The sequence below is a fragment of the Thrips palmi genome, unplaced genomic scaffold (assembly GCF_012932325.1).
Source record: "Thrips palmi isolate BJ-2018 unplaced genomic scaffold, TpBJ-2018v1 HiC_scaffold_8, whole genome shotgun sequence".
Lineage (NCBI taxonomy): Eukaryota > Metazoa > Arthropoda > Insecta > Thysanoptera > Thripidae > Thrips > Thrips palmi.
The window spans coordinates 4,733,667-4,751,586 of record NW_023144635.1 but is presented as its reverse complement, the minus strand read 5'-3'; the positions used below and the strand labels follow the sequence as shown (position 1 = coordinate 4,751,586).

Sequence of the window (17,920 nt, the reverse complement as noted above, 5' to 3'; positions counted from 1 at the left end):
CTGCTGGCAGCTCACGTGCTGCGTATGAGAAATACTGCTGGCAGCTCACGCTGACTGCGAATAACTACTCAAAATGGCTATTGGCAGTTGCTGGGTCACGAAGGGATGCCTATCTGGCAGGCGCTCGGACGGAAAGCGAGTCGGAAAGTCAAGGAGGTGGACTGCGCGTTTTGTTTGTCGACGCTGGCAGTGGTTTTCATTGCAAGCTGTGATATTCCCGTATTCTGTGTTAACGGTTTCGGAACTTCCCCTTCCCTAAGGTCATGTCTTCCATATTACCTCCCCCCCTCCCCCCTCTCTCTCTTTTTCAATTATATTTCAAAGACTTTTTCATTGATCTTTGTTCTTCTCGTTATGTGTAGGAAAGAAGTGGGGATGCATACAAGAACATAAATAGTCCTTCCAGTATAACATGTTTATTGCACTGTCCAGTACTCGGCCAATCAGAATGGTACACGCCTTTTCTGATTGCGCGCAACTCGCAGGACGAACACACCGAACATGGTCTCTTAATGGCCTCATCAAAGTTACTTGACTCACACTTCTTCTTCGCAGGTACACATTTCATGCAAATCAACCCCGTGACTATAAATGCTTTGGAATTGGCTTTAGGGATTACTGAATTACAATGTCCATCGTACAAGAGCCGTTCAGATAGTTTGTTTCTAAATCAAGAAAACAGCAAACATTTTTTGCGTACTCGCAGTTAGGGGGTTGAATAGCAATCATAAAAGGATAACATAAAAATAGTAGGATTATGGAGTCGGTCTTCAAACCAGGCCGCCGAGGTTCGCCCCAAGGCCCTGTTCTTTCCTCCACTGCGACAACCGCGCCGTGAACCACGTCTGCAACAGAAAAGACGACACGTTAGGAAAGTGGCAGCACCGCCGGCAGGGCAGGGCGCCGCAGCCCTTAGTGGTAATGGTAATGGCGGGTAGGCAGCCCGGCCGCACGTGAGTTCGGCGGGACTGCCTATCGCCCAGTTCGCAGGCGCTCCTTCAACTTCCGGTGAGCGGGAGGCACGGGGGGCGCGGGCACGGAGGGGAGCGAACGTCCGCGTCCTCGTCGTCGGCGAGAGTGTTTACTCGCGGTTTTATCTCGGCCCGTCTACCTGCATCCTGCATCCTCCATCCTGCTGACGCACGCGCGCACGCGCCGTGTCTGGCCGTGGCCGTCGAGCCAAAAGGGAGGGCGGCCGTTTCGGCCCACCGGGCTGAGCACCGGGCCGGCCGGGCAGGATGCGCGGGGCCTGCTTGGCGTGCGCCGCGGTGTCGCTGGCTGGCGCGCTGGCGCCGTCCCCGGCCTCCCCGGTTGCACCACCGCGACGACGACACGGCGACGCGTTATCGCGCTGGCCGCGTGCCGCGCGCCTATCGGCGCGTCGAACGTACAACGCACGACCAAGCACGACCCGCCCCAGAATGCGTCGCGGCGTTCGGCGTTTGTTTACAGCGCACCAGAAGGAACGCCAAACAGCGGCCCGACGATGAATGACCGCCGGCGCGGTTTCGTTTTCGTTTTCGGCGGTGGTACACTCGGAACAAACACCTCACCTGCACGTCGCCCTCGGGGACGCCCATCTCGGCGGCGAGGAGCTCCATCTCCACGGGGTCCACGTTCTTGGCGCGCTGGAAGGACGCCTCCAGGACGGCCTCCTGCTCGGGGCTGAGGCGGCAGGACAGGGCCAGGGACGCGGCCAGCGAGTAGGTGGCCGGGGCGGCGGGGGCGGTCGCGGACTTCATCATCTGCAACAAGACAGTGCGCGTTTGAGTCAGAGGCAACGTAGTCATTTCGCAGTGTCGGCTCGGCCAGGCCGAGCCAGAGCGGAGGGCTGGGCGAAGGGGCTTCGGGATGAAGCCGTGCTTGGACATGTGCAGCGCGCCGGGCCGGCGGGGTGGCAGGGCAGGGCGGGGCGCGCCCCGCGGGGTGCTGGACTGTCTTCGACCGGCGGGCCGCGAGCCAGGCGGGCCGTCGCGTCCTCGGACGGCACTCTGCTGAACCACCGCGACGAAAACGAAAACGCGTGGCTCATCATCTTTCACCCGTCCGGCAGGCGCAGGGCGAGAGGAAGGGTGTCGTGGGTGGTCTCCTCGTCTCCTCGCCTTCCCCGCACGGGCGCCGGCCGTGCCTCCATAAAGTGCGCGTTCGTTGAGGCTTAAGTGGGCGCATGGCGCCGCGCCGCGCCACGCCGTGCCGTGGGCGGGCCGTGCCGGGCTTCGGCTTCGAGTCGGGACTCAAATAGCTGCCGATGAGGAAGCGTTATGGCACGGCGACGGTCGGCCATAGGTAATCACGCGGTGAACGCCGATAGCGAGTCGCTGGCCCAGCCCCATTGACCGGCCCGGACCAAGGCCCGGACCGGCCCACCCAGCGCGGTGTCGTTTTGCGTGTCCGCGACTCGGAATGTGTTGGGGAGAGTTTGGCGCCGTACTCTCCCGGCCACTCCGGCTGCCGGCGGTGGCGATGACGGCCGTGTGCCCCGCGCCCCGCCGAACAGCCTGCGGCCCGAATCCCCTACTTGGTACTTTCCCTCCGAGGACGACCCGGTCGGCCAGGACCGCCAGGACGTCGGCGTGTGGCGCGTGGCGCGCGGCCCGCGGGCGCCTTAACACAGCCATTCCCGCCCATTCCGGGCCGACCCGCGGGCCGCGCGGACTGGCTCGTTTGGTATTCGGGGGCGCCGCGCGTTCGAAACCGACACCCGGCTGGGATTGGCTAGGACTGGCGAGGACTGAACGAGAGGGACAGAGAGGAGAAAGGCGGCGGCGGTTTCCGCACGCAGTCCTGACTCCAGTTTCCCAGTGGCGTCCCGCCCGCTCCAGCAGTCGCGGAGCAATGTATGCGTCGTGGAAGCGCACGCCTGGCCGCTGGCGCCGCAGGCCGGGCGGGACGGCGCTCTAGTTGACGCGCGGCAGCGTCGCCGCGTCGCCCTGGTGCCTTGGGTCCCGTACCGCCGCACCGCCGCACAGCCACCGCACGGCGAGCCGCACGGCAGTCTGCGGTTTAGCGGGGAGTCCCACAAGAGCGTCGTCTTCCTCCCCGCCACGCCCCGCCCCGCCACGCTCGACTCGGTCAACTTGGCCACGCCAGGCACGACGGCCCGCGGGCTTTGTGCGGTCGGCCGGCTGCTACCGTGCATGCAGGCACCGCCAGGGCACCGCCAGGGCACCGCGGCCGACTTCCCGACGAAGCCCCAAGCCCCCGGGCCGCACGGCGACGACGCCGACGCCAGCAGACGACGCCGAACCTCGCGTAATCTCTCGACAGTGGAATAATTAGGAATCAGAATCGATGGCATGTCGAGCGAGCTGCACGCCGAGCCTTCCAGAGCACCCCGCCCCTCCCCCTCCCCTTACCGCGCGCTGATTCCGAACAGTGTCTCGGTCGCTCTGTCGTCCTCGCACTCAAGGCGCGTCTCGCAGGGGTGCGAGAGAGACGCAGCTCGGAGCCAGCCCGCTCCAGCGCGTGACTCTCGCGGCCTCTTGCGCCTCATGCTGCAGCACTGCAGCTCTGCAGCGCGACAATGAGCCCCTGCCTGCAACGCCTGCAACGCCTGCGACGCGCAATTAGCCCCACGGTTGCCATGGCAACGCGGTGCGGCGCGTTGACGCCGATCGGGGCCTTTGCCCGGCCATGCCATTTCCACCATTTTCCTCGCGGGAACGGAATCCCGAAACGACCAGGCGTCAGGCCACGCCGCCGTGAGCCCAGACGCTAGCCAGACGCCACGCCAGGCCACCAGGACCGAGAGCAACTAGACCGTCCCACCGTGGACTTCCCTCCCGCCATCCGCCTGTCTGTCTGCCTGCCCGTCCGTTTGCCCGTTTGTCCGCTTGCCCGCACGTCCCGCACGCCGGCACTCGCAGCATCTCAATGGCGCCCGATGCAAATAGGTTGGGTGCGTTCAACTTGACCTTGGGGTGCTTCGACTTGCTTCGACTTGACTCGCGGCGCGACTACTATTCGGCTCGGGTGTTGGCCGGCGTCAGTCTTCGTCGTGCTGATGAGATAGACGGGGCGGAGAACAGACACACACACATACACAAACACACACACACACACACTGGCTGGCGCCGCGCGAGCCACGCGAATGAGTAACGCGTGCAGAAAGGCGAATAAGCAAAGCAGTGGCCAGAATCCTGTCAGCCTTGCGTCAGCCTTGCGGGCCGAGAGACTGCGGGGCGACTGCTCGCGCTCGCCCCCAAGAGACCCAGGGGGGCCCAGGGGGACCCAGCGGGGACCCAGGGGGACCCAGGGGGACCCAGGGGGACCCAGCGGGGACCCAGGGGGACCCAGGGGGACCCAGGGGGACCCAGCGGGGACCCAGGGGGACCCAGGGGACCCAGGGGGACCCAGGGGGACCCAGGGGGACCCAGGGGGACCCAGGGGGACCCAGCGGGGACCCAGGGGGACCCAGGGGGACCCAGGGGGACCCAGCGGGGACCCAGGGGGACCCAGGGGGACCCAGGGGGACCCAGGGGGACCCAGCGGGGACCCAGGGGACCCAGGGGGACCCAGGGGGACCCAGCGGGGACCCAGGGGACCCAGGGGGACCCAGGGGGACCCAGCGGGGACCCAGGGGGACCCAGGGGGACCCAGGGGGACCCAGCGGGGACCCAGGGGGACCCAGGGGGACCCAGGGGGACCCAGCGGGGACCCAGGGGGACCCAGGGGGACCCAGGGGGACCCAGCGGGGACCCAGGGGGACCCAGGGGGACCCAGGGGGACCCAGGGGGTGCGGAGTGGAAGCTATCGCCCTAACGACCAGCACGGCCAGCACGGAGCACGGCGCGCCCAAGGCCGAAGATAACACCCCGGACACGCCCCCGAAGAGCCACCCGAGGGGGTATGCGCTCTCTGAACCTGTGTACCGACTATTACGCTATTACGCTCTATTACGCCACAAATTAATCGGAATTTAGATAAAAACGGCCTAAAACACACCAAAATTGATAAAATTTTGACAATTTTGGCTATTACGCGACTATTACGCGTATTATTACGCGTGCTATTACAGATAGAGTGAACCGACTATTACGCGAGTGCATACCCCCTCGGAGCCACCGCTCCCAGCGGCCCAGCAACACCTGGTCTTCTTACCAAAGTCGTAAAAACTGAAAAAATTAAATGAGTTTGAAGAGAAAAGTTTTTTTTTAGTGTTATCAGGACTCCTTGTGGGTATTGGGCCGGATTCGACATGACCGAAGGAAGGAAGACAGATACCGTCTCGATAACGCTCCGACTAAACGTCGGGATTTGTTCGGATTTCTTTCGTATATTTTTTTTTTTTTCAGTGGCTCGTCTTAAGTTATGGACGCCTGCGCCTCGGTGAGGGAGATAGAGAGAGAGAGAGCAAGACCGAGAGAGAAGAGCCCTCCGCGGCGCGGTCATCGGAAAATCCCCAGCGCGAATGATAAGGGCGACGCGACGGTGTCGACACAGCGCACCTCTGTGCACACTGCAGATGGCAGATTGAGGTTCGACGCGCATTTTCCTCTTCGCGACGGGGCCAAGGACGACGACGACGACGACGACGACGGGGACTCGCCGAGGTGCGGATTGTCCACTTGAAAAGCCGGAGTGCACGGCATGCCCCAGTGGAGGCGCCCGTCGCCAGGACAAAGACGCAGCGCAATAACAGAACGGGGGCATATCACGAAGCCAGATTCGCGTCGCGGCGCTATTTCGGTGGGGCGCCCCGCCCGTCTCTCTCTCTCTCTCGCTTCACTTCGCCCTGCGTCGGCCTCGAGCCAAGGTGCCGGCGTGCGGGGGCGGGGCGGGGGCGGCCCGCGGGCCCTAGGGTTCCCAGGGTCAGGGCGGGGCGGGGCGCGCAGCGCAGGGCAGTATGCAGCGCTAAGGTACCACGCCCAAGGAAGAGCTCGCCGTCAAAGAGCGCGGCCGAGTCCGGCAATTTCCTTTCCTTGGCCGCGCCGCACGTGATCCGCGGATGCCGCCTTTGGCCGCCTTGTGGTGGTGACAGCGAAACGCACCGCGATAATACCGCGGTCACGGCCTGCTTGGCGCGGCCTGGCGTGCGGCGTGCACCAGCCGACTCATTCCGAGAGTCGTTCTTGTCGCTCTGTCTCTCCCGCACTCATGGGCGCGCCGTATAGGTGCGAGAGAGACAGAGCGACTCTCGGACTCAGCGTGCAGGGCGTCGTGGCCGCGGCGTGGCCGCCGTGTGGCCGCCATAAATTCGGTGCGGCGAATGTCGGCCTGGCGGCGTGGCGCGTGGCGGCGTCGCGGCGCGGTCAAAGCGCACAGCACCCGCCACTGTTCGGCGGAGTGCACTCGGGCGGCTAGGTCGCTCTGTCTCTCTCGCAGCCCCACGGCGCGCAGGCCCGCCCCGTGAGTGCGAGAGAGACAGAGTCCGGCTAATTGCCATGCCATTCCCCGCCGCCACAAAGAGCCCCCGCAGCGCTCGGCGTCCACCAGTCCACCAGTGCACCAGCCGGGTTGCGAGGGTGGCCGCGGCATGAAAACATACACTGTGAAAATGGCGCAGCCACCGCGCTCGCGAAAGCCTCTATCCTATGAGGTGCCCGATGAAAGCGCCCCCTGCGATGCCCCACGCCACGCAGGGCGGGGCGGGCAGGGCCAGTAGGGCAGAGGGCCGCTGGCGCGTTAGGGTCTTGGCAGCGCGTCGGGGCAGTTGGGGGCCGTGGCGTGCTTCTTGATGAGATAGGTCAGGGCTCCTTCGGCAGGACCTGCAGGGCCTTGGCGGGCGTGCTGCGAGCTTGGCGGAGGGACACGCAGAAAATAACCGCCGACGGGGACAGGACGGGTCCAGGCCGGCGACAGGGCGGGGCACGGCGTCGAGGACTCGGACGGACGTCAGACCGGCTCAAGGACAAGGGCCTTGTGCTGCAGGGGCATCTTCAGGTCGCGGGGGAAAATAGAATCCACGTCACGCCGGTCGAGGGAAGACGAAGATGAAGACGGGGTGCGTGTGGGCGGGGGCGGCGGGGGCGGGGCTTGGCGTCGGCGCGTGGGCCCGCGGCCGTTACCCTTGGGGATGGGGGCCCCGCGCCCCGCCAGGCCTCGCGATGGGGCACGCGGCCCCCTAGCGGCGCCGAGCCGTTCAGTCATCGGGCGCCACAACATGGCGAGCGTCTTTGTTTTTGCGTGCGGCCCGCGACGCATTCCCCCACTTACGCACTCACACTCGCGCACTGACACACTGACACACGCACTTGCGCGAGCTGTTTGTCCGTGCGGCCTCACGCGGCACCGCGGCACCGCGGCACCGCGGCACTTGGGTCCATGCAAACCTGTTTACACTCGAGCCACAGCCACTAGCGAGCAGCGCGGGCAGCAGGCACGGGGCCGCCCGAGGGGCAGCCAGCGAGTAGCGACTCGGACACTCGGACACCCGCCTCTAGACTTTTACAGTGCGACAGACCCGTTGCCATTTTTGACAGTGGATTTAAAAAGACAGCGCTGGCAGTCCGGCCGGCCGGCCGGCGAGAGTCTTGCAGTGCAGGCCCCGCAGGCTGCAGGGATGGGGGTCCTAATTGGCAGTAAGGACCAATTGAAGCGGAATGTCCTGCGTTCTGCAGGCATGCCCCGCCGCTGCGACGGAGCGCTCCAGGAGGAGAGTGCACTCTCTCGAAGGACAAAATGACTGAACCCTCTCTCTAATCCTCCACCCTCCCAGCGTAGCCCCACGCCGCTCTGGGCGCCCTAGCCATGGGCGCTGCCTAGACGCCAGACCTTTGGGCGACCCCCGCGGGACCAGAGCGGCCAGAGCGGGTTGGCCGCGGGGGCCGAGGGGGCCCCCTCGCGACACGCGCACCAATAAAAAGTGTTATACGCGGCGACCTAGTCCTAGTCCCAGAGGTGCGACAGTAAAAAAGAGGAGGAAGCCGACGCCGTGTTGCTGCGGGTACTGCGGGTACCTCGGGTCGCACGACACGGCGGTGCGCTGCAGCGCGCTGCAGTGCGCGTGATGCGGACGCACGCGTTGTCGAGACGTGCGCGCGAGGCGATTGTGCAGTATCATACCGCATTCTGGTCCAGCGGCGTCTTCGCGCTCTCTCTTTCTCTCTCGCACTCGTGGTGCCTGTCGCGACGGAGAGACAGAGCGACGACTCCCGCTGTTCCAAATCAGCCTACCGCTTCGCGCACTTCCAGGCCCGCGAGTGGGACTGGGGACCGACTGTGCTCTGGGAGAAATGGCACGTCGAAAGTGGACGGATGGAACGAGTTTGCTGCCGCGCCCCGGTGTCTTTGGTTTGTTCGCTCGCCTCGGCGCCTCAAAGCCCTACCGCGGTGTCGCAAAAGTGAAAGAGCACAGTTAAAATGTCAGGGTCCGAATGTTTGATGCCTGGAACTAATGACGTCTCTCTACGTGGTGGGTTTGGACGGCCCAGGTCCGGGCTCGACGCCCGGCTCCGGGCCCAAGCTCCGGGCTTCAGGACCGCGGGCCTAAGCTCCAGGTCGTAAAGCGTTTCCGAATTCTCCGCACCGCCTGATAGCGAAGCAGCGACGCAGCGAAGCTAAAGGAAAAAGCGGTTTGCCGGGTCGGGTCCGGGTTCAACTCTCCGTCCCGTCCCGTCCGGCGCGGTGCAGCGCTCAGCGCGTGGCAAGGCGGCAAGGCGCATCGCCCCGTCGGCGACGCGACGCGACGCCACTCCAGTAGTGAACGCGAACGCCAACGGGCGTGGTTGGTGGTTGACGCGGTCCTCGCGGAGTGCTTTCCTTCCCTCTGGCCGGCCTGCCGCCCGCTGTGGGGCCCGTTCGCTGGTTGCCCCACCGACCGGACTGGCCCGGGCTAAAATTAATTCGAGTAGCCGGTGCTCATTTTGCACCCGCAACTTGCTCGGCTCGGCAGTAACAGCGCGGCGTGGCGTAGCGCGGCGTGAGGCCGTTCCCAGGCGCCGTGATTTCACCATTCCGCCGCGGCGGCGACGCGACGCCGGGCCGCGCGGGCTTAGTCGAGCCGCGCGCAGCGCGCTGGCCGTGCGACCCGGCCCGGCCAACCCCGCGGAAGGCGAGGCGAGGCGAGGCGCATGAGACGAGGTGACTCGGGGAAAGGAAAAATGAACTGCCGGGCCCTTAATTAGGCTGAATGCATAGTCCCACTGGAAAGGGCCGCGTCGGACCTCGAAGACCGGTGGAGGCGGTCGAAATCCCAGACGCGTTTTGAGCTCTGGAGTCGCTAAACAGGACTCAAAAAGAACGTGTGACCCCACCAATGGATTGCTCTCCGAACGAGGAATTCATTGGTGTGGTCACACGCTCGGTTCAAGTCCAGTTCGACGCTTTGGCTGACAGTGCACGCCGAGCGAGCCACCAGGACAGCGGGATTCGCTTGCCGAATGTCCGGCGCCGCGTGTCGCTGTGTTGCCTGCCAGCACCTGACGGACATGACGGCCCGCGTGGACTACGGCGCCACAGTCCCTTGGCGACGGCGGCCGACGGCCTGGCCGACGGCCTGGCCTCGAGCAGTCCGCTCCATCAGCTAAATGAGGCGTGCCATTTGGTTCCTCGCCTACGAGTCCACGACGCGGCCCACGCGGCCGTCCCCTGTAAACAGACTCATATCTCGAACTCGAACCTCGAGTCCAGGCTGTTCTGCGTCGATAACGGCAGAGTCATTTCGGGCACCGCGCTGGCTACTCGCCTCGAGCAGGAGTGTCTGCTAGTCTAGTTGTCTAGAGCCCGGGCTGATAAAGAAATTGGTGCGTCACCTCAAATGACAGTTTCTTTAATCTGGACAGAATCCACAGAAAACGACTTGAAATAGAACGAAAAATTTACAGGCGGAATCAAAAGCTTGTCATTTGTAATATGGATGACTTACTAATGACAGTTAAATCATAACTAGGGGTTAATTGTTGTCCCCAAAACGGGTTTTCTGTCTGCTCCTAAAAACGCTTTCTATTAACTTAAACTGCTATTTTTGCAGCCCAGCCGCAAGGTCCTCTTGTTTTCCCTGGATTGAGAACCTCCCAGGTGCTCACCTTGACTGCGGTGGTGGGTGTCACTCGAACCTCGGCGAACTGTCCGTTAGTCTACTCGCGCGGCTCGCTTGCAGGCGGCTAGGCGGCGGGGGTCAAACTGTCCTCGGCTCGGCGCGTCTCAGCTGACACTGGCGAGGCTGGCGGCGAGGTTCGTCTTTGGGGCGGTGCGCGGTGCGGCGCGCCGCGTTTCGCGCCAAGACACGCGCGGTCGCCGAGCCGTGGCGACTCGGGCCAATCAGCGCGGCGCGTCGGCCGGGCCGTGGCGACTCGGGCCAATCAGCGCGGCGCGTCGGCCGGGCCGTGGCGAGGCGGACGAGCCGGGCGCCGCGATGACGCCGCCGTGCAGGCAGGCAACCCAACGCGCGGCCCGGGACGCCGGGCTGCCTGCCGCACGGCGGACCGGAACGCAGCCCTTAATGGTAATGGTAATGGCGGGTAGGCCAGCCCGCCGCACGCCCCTGTGCCGAACCACCGCACGTGCATACCTGCTAGGCGCTCCAGTCGGCTCCAGTTCACCTAAGGAGAAGGAAGGAGATTTCGGGAGAAGTAAGGAGAGTAAAGGAGAAGTAAGGAGGAGTAAGGAAAAGTAAGAAAAAGTGAGGAGACGTTAAAAAAAATTAAGGATAAGTAAGAAGAATTAAGGAGAAGTAAACGGGCGTCATCAACGGATAAAGAGAATTTGATAACACAAATTTATTGAAAATACCTTACATAAATGCAGAAAATAACGTAACAAAAAACAACTCCCCGCTTGTTTGCTTGGCTTTACCTCTTGTCCTCTCCTCGCCACAATAAGCGCAGACACAGCAGAGCGCGGCTGGGGCACACCTATTGGTGACCGATCGCACCTTCCGCCAGCACGGCGACGGATCGCACCCATGCGAAAATCCGTCGTGTTGCGACACGCGTGCCGCCGTGGCGGTGGCGGCCCGCGCCCATATTCGCGCTGCAAATACGAGGAAGGACGCCGCCGCCGCGGCACCGGTCGCGGGCAGTCTTGGGACACCGCGGCGTTTCGCCACCAGGGGCACCGGGGCGGCGGTACGCGGTGGCGGCGAATGGCGATGCACGACGCTACCCCGCGCGGCACCCGGTGTGAGGCCTGCGCGCGGGGTATCGGCACGGAGCAGGCCTAGAGCCTGTCGGCCAGCATCGGGCTGGGGCCCGTGCTGGCGGCGGGCGCGGCGGACGCGAACAGGCCGTACACGTACCACGCCAACAGGCCGTAGAACAGCAGTGCGATGAGGCGGTCGGCGGCGTAATACCTGCAAGCAGCAACGAGCACCGGGACCCAATTAGCCCCGCATCCCGGCGGAAGGAAAGGAACAGCAAAATAAGACACGCACACTTTGAGCAGCCGGCGCTGGCGCGGGATGGTGGCGGGGTCCTCCTTGAGGCAGTACTGCCGCGCGCCCAGCAGGCACCGGTCGATGTAGTCGCTGATCTTGACCTCCGTCACGTCGAAGTTGAAGAGGCGGCGGTCGGCGGGCGACATGTCGCGCCACAGCGCCATGAAGCGGTCGTTGTGGAACACCCACTGGCGCGTCGTGAAGAACTGCAGCAGCTCCAGGCCCACGGCGATGCGCTTGTAGATGCGCACCATGCTGCGGCACAACAACAAGACCATCAATAAGGCAGGTCTTCCCCAACTTGCGCAACGCAGCCGGCGGCCCGGCGCAATCTGCAATCGTCGGGGCATGTCACAGCCCCACACTAAACACACGCGGGAGGCATTGTCGCGGCTCTGGAGCGCGTTTCTCAAGTCTCGAGCCGCGCGGGCTTTTTGCTTTTTATTGTTTTGGTGCCTGTGTGCGAGCCGGCGGGTCTGACGGGTCTGGCGGGTCACGGAGCAGCGAGCCGCTCTAAGGACACGCAAAAGGCGTGGATGAGAAGCGGGCGGGGCAGGTGGGGCCCGGCGGGAAGGTCCTCTATGGGAAATGATGAGAGATTGCTGTCCAGCCGGCCGCTCCAGGAGATTGTTGTCGCAGAGCGGGGGCGTGGCCCTTGGCGTGGCCAGTGTGGCGGCCACGCGCCGCCAGGACGGCAGGGAGGGCGGTCCTGGCAGGTCCTGCGGAGACAAGCCGCCGGCCTGACGGCGACGGCTACGCACGAGAAGCCCTTTTCCACGCACGCTGCCGGACAACGCCACGAAGGGAATTGTTGGAACTAGCCCCGGCGTTCCCAGACCTCTCAGACCTCCCAGCGCGGCTTTCTATTTAAAAGGGTCCGCGGTTAAACGTTTCGAAAGCATTTTGCGTCGCCAACCCTTGGTCCATACTCACAAACGCGGCTGCCTGAAGATGAACATCATGAAGTCGATGAAGTAGGCGGGCAGGAAGTGCTGGAAGAAGGCGTGCACGTCGTGCGACAGGCGGCTGGGCCGGATGTTGCCGTCCGGGTACCACAGGATCATCTCGAAGGGGTACATGTAGCCGGCGCGGCGGCCGTGGTCCAGCACCTCGCCCCACGTCGCCTGCCGCCACTTGCCGCTCGTCAGGTTGAACACGGGCACCGACGGCTCCCTGCGCAGAGCCAAGACCGCGTTGGACCCAGGTTCGAGTACGCTTTGCCTCCTCCTCGCGCTGCCTAGGCTGCCCTCTACCTGGGGCTGGTGGCCACCCGAAAGGCGGCCACTAGCGTGGAGTTGACGGCGAAGTCCAAGGGGATGACCTCGGCGTTGTAGTCGGCGCGGCAGTACATGGAGCGGATGACGCCCTTGCCCGCGGCCGCCATCACCCCCACCGGGCCGTTCAGGTTGTCCACCCAGCCAGGCACGGGCTCCTCCCACGACGGGCACACTGGAAGGTGTTTGGAAACGTCAGACGACAGAACCAGGAGTTGGTTACCATTCCCCTCCGCGGGCTGCTGAGGCCGAAAGCGTACCGATGGACGGGCGCACGATGCAGACGGGCAGGTCCGGGTACTGGCGCGCCACCAGGTCCTCGGCCAGGCGCTTCGAGTACGTGTACGTGTTGGGGTGGGGCGCCAGCAGGCTGTGGGAACGGAAAAGTACGAAAAGGAGTGGAAACCGTGTCCCGTCCTCTCTCCCCAATTCGGCTGCGACAGGGCCGCGACATACTCACTGCTTAGTCACGTCCTCCAGGCCGACGTCGTCCACGAGGTCCGCGCAGCCCATCATGTGCTCCGGCGAGATGGGCGGCGGGTAGACGCGTTCGGCCAGCTCCGCGAAGTCGCAGTTGCAGAAGGCCGTGGAGGTGTGCACGAAGACGGTGAGGTGCGGGAGGGTCTTGGCCACCTCCAGGGCGCGCTGCGTGCCCCTGGTGTTGAGGTGCAGGGCGTCCTTCAGGGAGCCGTCCAGCTTGAGGGTGGCGGCGCAGTGCACCACCACGGACACCTCCTGCTGCTCGGCGGCGTGCAACAGCGGAAGAAGAGAATGATACTGCGCGGCGCGGCGCACAGGCACCGCGTTGCGGCAGCGACCCTCACCTGTATCCGCTCCATGTCGTCCGCGCCGATGCCCAGCTTGTCCAGGCCCACGTCCCCGGCCACCATCTTCATCTTGTCCAGCTGCTCGGGGCAGTCCCTCCGGACGCGGTCAAACACCTGCAATGACACGACGCCACAAGTAACAGACAAACCGCCACAAAACCGTTTCGAAGCAAAATCAAAACGCAGTCCTACCGGCAGCGCCTGGATGGCGGCGAGTCTCTCCGAGGCCGTCTTGCCGCGCTTGGGGCGCATCAACATGTACACGTTGCCGACGTTGGGCACGGCCCACAGCAGCTTCTCGACGAGCACCTTGCCCAGCAGGCCCGTCGCCCCCGTCACCAGGACGCCGCGGCCGGCGTAGAAGGCCGCCACGTCGCCGACGCCGCGCCCGTGGACGCCGATGTCCTCCATCTTGGTGGTGAGCCTGCAACGGGGAGTCCGGGCTCGTTGAAAATTGCCTTTTCTTGACAACGCCGAAGCCTATTAAAGCTTCGGGTCCCATGCATGTGTCGGAGAGACAAAAGAACCGTCCATACCTCACGCACACATGCACACACACTTGCTCACACACACACACACTAACACCTTATAATTTCGAGCGAGGCGATGAGGACGTGCCGCGGCGCGCCATCGCGGTCGGAAAATTGCACCGAGTCCAGACAAACATCCTGCAGTCGGACAGACTCACACACTAGGAAGTCCAGCGCCGACGGGCCGACACCGTGGCCAGACTAGGATCGAACGGTCCTTACGGTCGCTGCCCAGGTGGTGCGGGCTAGGAAAATTCCCGAAAAATTCCGCGCTGCGAATGAGGTTGAGGCTCAGGAGGGATGGCCACCTCCGGGTGCGCACCTACCCGAGCGACTCAGATCTGCGCGTCAGCATCGGATCACTTTAGCCGACTTTAGCGAGCCCCCCCGTCACGTCACTCATTTGCATTCCGAGATCTAAGAATAGCTTTACGTGTGGATTTTACGTTCCGTGGCTTGGCTCAGCAAATGAAGGAGCAACATCCTTCTCTCCGCAGGAAAATTTTTTCGCAGTTTCGGCTTGGTACAGTGACCCAGTTTGACCCCACGCGGCGCCAGTGTGTGAGTGTGTGTGTGTCCTTTTTGTCCGGGACCGTCCCCTCCCCCTCGCCTTCACTACAAGACATCGAAGCGGGCGCCCGGAGTTTTCTCCCGACCAACTTTCGACTCAAGGTCGACTTCCTCAGTTGAGCAGGGTATGCCTCGGCGGCGCTCATGCAGCCAGGTGTAAGGGCCCTATGATGATATAATTCTGCCCCCCCCCCCTTTCCCCGGCCGAAGGGCCGCTCGGTGCGCGCCGCGCCGCCGTCTTCCGCCTGCAGGCGCTGCAGGCCGAGGACGCCCTGTCCGCGCAGGCCAGCCGCCGCCGACTTTCTATTTCAAAGACGGCGATAGTCTTGATCGTGGGGACCCGGTAGGACCGCCGCGACACGGCCTGGGACAAAGCGGGGACTCTATCGGCCTATCGGTGCAGCGCGGCGTGGCGCGGCGTGGATCACCGCCATTAGCGCCACTTCGGGTCGGCGTCGCCCTGGCAGCCCTGGCCTGGCGCCTGCAGGCTGCAGTACCGAGTGCGCGGTATTAGGTCACCACTGACAGAGAGGCCGGCCGCACCGGGACGCCCGCCGCGCCACCCCGCCCCGCCCCGCCCCGCCCCGCCTCGTCACGCAACGAGCGCGCCCACCGAGCCCATGCCTCGCATGGCGTGCGCCAGGCGTGCGCGGTGCGCGGAATGGCCGGAATGGCTCCGTACTTTTCCAGCGCCCTCGTTGTAGACAACGAGTGATCGGCGGCGACCGATGGCCCGGCACGCACGGTGACTGCGGCGAGGGTCTCACCCGCCGTGGACTGTCGACTGTCGGCAGGGTGTACAGGGTGGCGGGGCGCCGTGGTTAATGAGTCCCAAATTGCCTGGACCAGGACGGGGACACCGCACTGCACACCGCGGGCAGCGGGGCGACCTCCTGCCAGACAGCGCGGGGCTACGCGGGGGGCTACGCGGGGCCGGGGCGCCTCGCCTTCGCAACGGGCTCTTTGGGGGACCCGCGCCGCCGCCGGGCGCACGACGGGCCGAGCGGATCCCGGAGTCCGCGAGTCCGCCGCGGCACCGTCGGCATGCCCGCCGTAGCCCGCCGGTGCAACACGAGGCCGCGAGGCAGCCGCGGGCAGCCGGCTCTCCGCGTTTTACTGGGCATCGGCACGCCGGCCGATGCACCGCGGTGCCACTTGGCCGCTTCCCTGTTTCTGTGAACGAGAGGTGTTGCGTCCGCCGCGTCCGCGCGGGAGAAATCCCCACAAGTGATAAAGGATTGCAATCTCCGTTTCATCACGTCTTCGTCTTCGCCGTATTCACGCGTCGAAAGCGAGGAATGAGTGCCCTCTCGAGACGCCCCGGGCTTGGCAAGCCGAAGTCGACAAGCAGCGGCAAGCCCCGCACGCAAGTGCGTTCCGAGAGGCCGACCCCAGGTCGACGCACTGCTTGCCCACGCACGGCACTAGGCTCCTTGCTAGGCACTCACCACTCGGCCGTGTTGGTTGATGCGCGGTGGGCCGAGTGGCGCGGCTCGCGGCCGCGAGGCCAGGACAAATATTGCCAGCGTCCCAGCGCCACTCCCGGTAAAACTCACAGCAACCGCCTGCCGTTGGGGATTCCCCCTCCATTTATCTCCTGTACGATTCGCAGACTGATCGCCAACAGTCGCTTCATCGCTCTCGCGCTCGGTGGGCAGTGGGCGTCGCGTCGAGGTGCGAGAGAGACAGAGCGACGAAACGAGTCTTCAAATCGCTCGGAGCTCGGAGCGTGTGACTCGGCTCGTGTGTCTAACCAAACCTAACCTAACCTAACCTGTCCCGACCGGCAGGTCATCGACGCCGCGGCGGTTGGCGTGCGCCCCGTGCGCGGTTCCTCTGTTCCAGTCGCAAACACGCTGCACTGCAAACTACCCTGATTTGAATAACGAATTTGAATGAGGAAGGCGGCGCGCCGATCGTAACCAGCAACGAGGCTGGAGTGGTGCAGGCAGCCAAGCGATTCAGGAGATCGGTTCGTCGCTCTGTCTCTCTCGCACCCTGCGGAGAGCCCCGTGAGTGCGACAGAGACAGCGACGAGACGACGGCAGGCAGGCGCAACGGTGACGTCGGTATGGTTAGAGTGCAGCGGGATCCAGGCGGATAAAAATGTGGAGTGTTGGCGGCCACCGCCAAGTGGAGTAGCCTTGAGACACACCAATCAAAGATGCATTACTCGAAGTAGCGCACTGGGGAGGAAACTGACCCTCCCGGTACAACAACACGCGGGTGTCGGTTCTAACCACTCCGCCGTCGCAAATCCTGCCCGTTCCTGGAACGGCGCCCGGTGACCGACTGCTGGCTCGCGCCTCCGGCGTGGCGGCGACCGCTCCACGACCCGGCTAGCCGGCTAGCCAATGACGCACACACCAGAACAAGTTGCACGGTTAATTTGAACCCGTCCGACTTTGGCAACCCTTTAAATACCGCCGCTCAGCCGCTCCCAGGAGGCCCAGCAGGCCGCCCAACTCTATCCCTCTCGCACTCATGGGGCGCCACGTAGGGGTGCGAGAGGGGCAGAGCGGCGAGAGTACTCTTCGGAACCAGACTGCCAGCCCGGCACGTCTCGGTGGCAACACGCTCTGCCCTGCCGGCTGCGCGAGTGAATGGGCGAATTGCTTTGGCTAGCCTACAGCAAACAGCGGGACGTTACGTCGCTCTGTCTCTCTCGCTCCGCTCCGGGCCGGCCCGCGAGTGCGAGAAAGACAGAGCGACGTAACGATCCTTCGAAATCGGCTGGGGCTGCGAGGAAGGCAATTAGGGCCAATGGTTAGCGCGAGTCCCAGGAACATTTCGCGGGAAATGTCGTAACAGTCGATTTTTTATTTTCGAACTTCCTTTGTCATCGTTATGCAACTGCTCGCCGCATACCACTGTGGGTGCGACAGGCATATCCGGTGCCCGAATTTTCCTCGCCGTACGGAGGCATTTGCACAGCCCTTCAAAGGCTGCTGAGATGCGCTGAGCAATCGGGCACCAACAAGTGAGCGCCAAACGGTCGGCAAGCCCGCCTCACGTGTCCGCTGTCCGCGCGCGCGCGAGGGACTTCCCCGAATGGGGCATTGCAGCGGACTGACTCCGAAGATCGCGTTGAAGCGAGCGGCGAAGATATCGAGGTTCGTAAGGAGGTCTCTTAGTGGTCGATAGGGGCTCTCACTGGTGGACGAAAATCTCCCTTCAACGATCTTCGGAATCAGTCGACTGCGTCTCGGCTCACCGTGTGTCCGTCAGCGCGTCCGATGAGAGCGAGGACGAGTCCGCCAGGGGCGCGGCGTGCGCGGGAGGCGGAGGTGCCGTGGCGTAGCGTTGCGTGTGGCTGACCGCGGCAGTCCTGCTCAAGCCGAGACCGATTCCAGACTGGAACTCGGCCGCTGCCTGGAGGACCTGGAGGCTCCGGGCCGGGGCAGG

The 17,920-nt window shown here is 64.1% G+C and overlaps 2 protein-coding genes across 4 annotated transcripts; both read right to left on the bottom strand.

Moving 5' to 3' along the window:
* Positions 1 to 394: 394 nt before the first annotated feature.
* On the bottom strand, positions 395 to 10,097 carry LOC117653308 (homeodomain-only protein-like). Its single transcript, XM_034398912.1, has 3 exons — positions 9,966 to 10,097; positions 1,554 to 1,745; positions 395 to 845 (listed from the first exon to the last, which is right to left on the bottom strand). Exons 2-3 carry the CDS (start codon positions 1,743 to 1,745, stop codon positions 771 to 773), a joined length of 267 nt encoding a protein of 88 aa, XP_034254803.1. The 5' UTR covers positions 9,966 to 10,097; the 3' UTR covers positions 395 to 770.
* Positions 10,098 to 10,643: 546 nt separating this feature from the next.
* Positions 10,644 to 17,858, bottom strand: LOC117653961 (putative fatty acyl-CoA reductase CG5065). 3 transcript variants are annotated; one of them, XM_034400032.1, is made up of 9 exons: positions 17,730 to 17,858; positions 13,608 to 13,839; positions 13,413 to 13,529; positions 13,049 to 13,326; positions 12,849 to 12,958; positions 12,568 to 12,763; positions 12,248 to 12,487; positions 11,312 to 11,569; positions 10,644 to 11,230 (listed from the first exon to the last, which is right to left on the bottom strand). In XM_034400032.1, the coding sequence occupies exons 2-9, from the start codon at positions 13,824 to 13,826 to the stop codon at positions 11,098 to 11,100; spliced, it is 1,551 nt and encodes a 516-aa protein (XP_034255923.1). In that variant the 5' UTR covers positions 13,827 to 13,839; positions 17,730 to 17,858; the 3' UTR covers positions 10,644 to 11,097. The 3 variants fall into 3 exon arrangements, with proteins under 3 accessions (XP_034255923.1, XP_034255924.1, XP_034255925.1); XM_034400033.1 differs by having other exon boundaries at positions 13,049 to 13,323; XM_034400034.1 differs by lacking the exon at positions 17,730 to 17,858 and adding an exon at positions 14,104 to 14,259.
* Between the last annotated feature and the right edge of the window lie 62 nt (positions 17,859 to 17,920).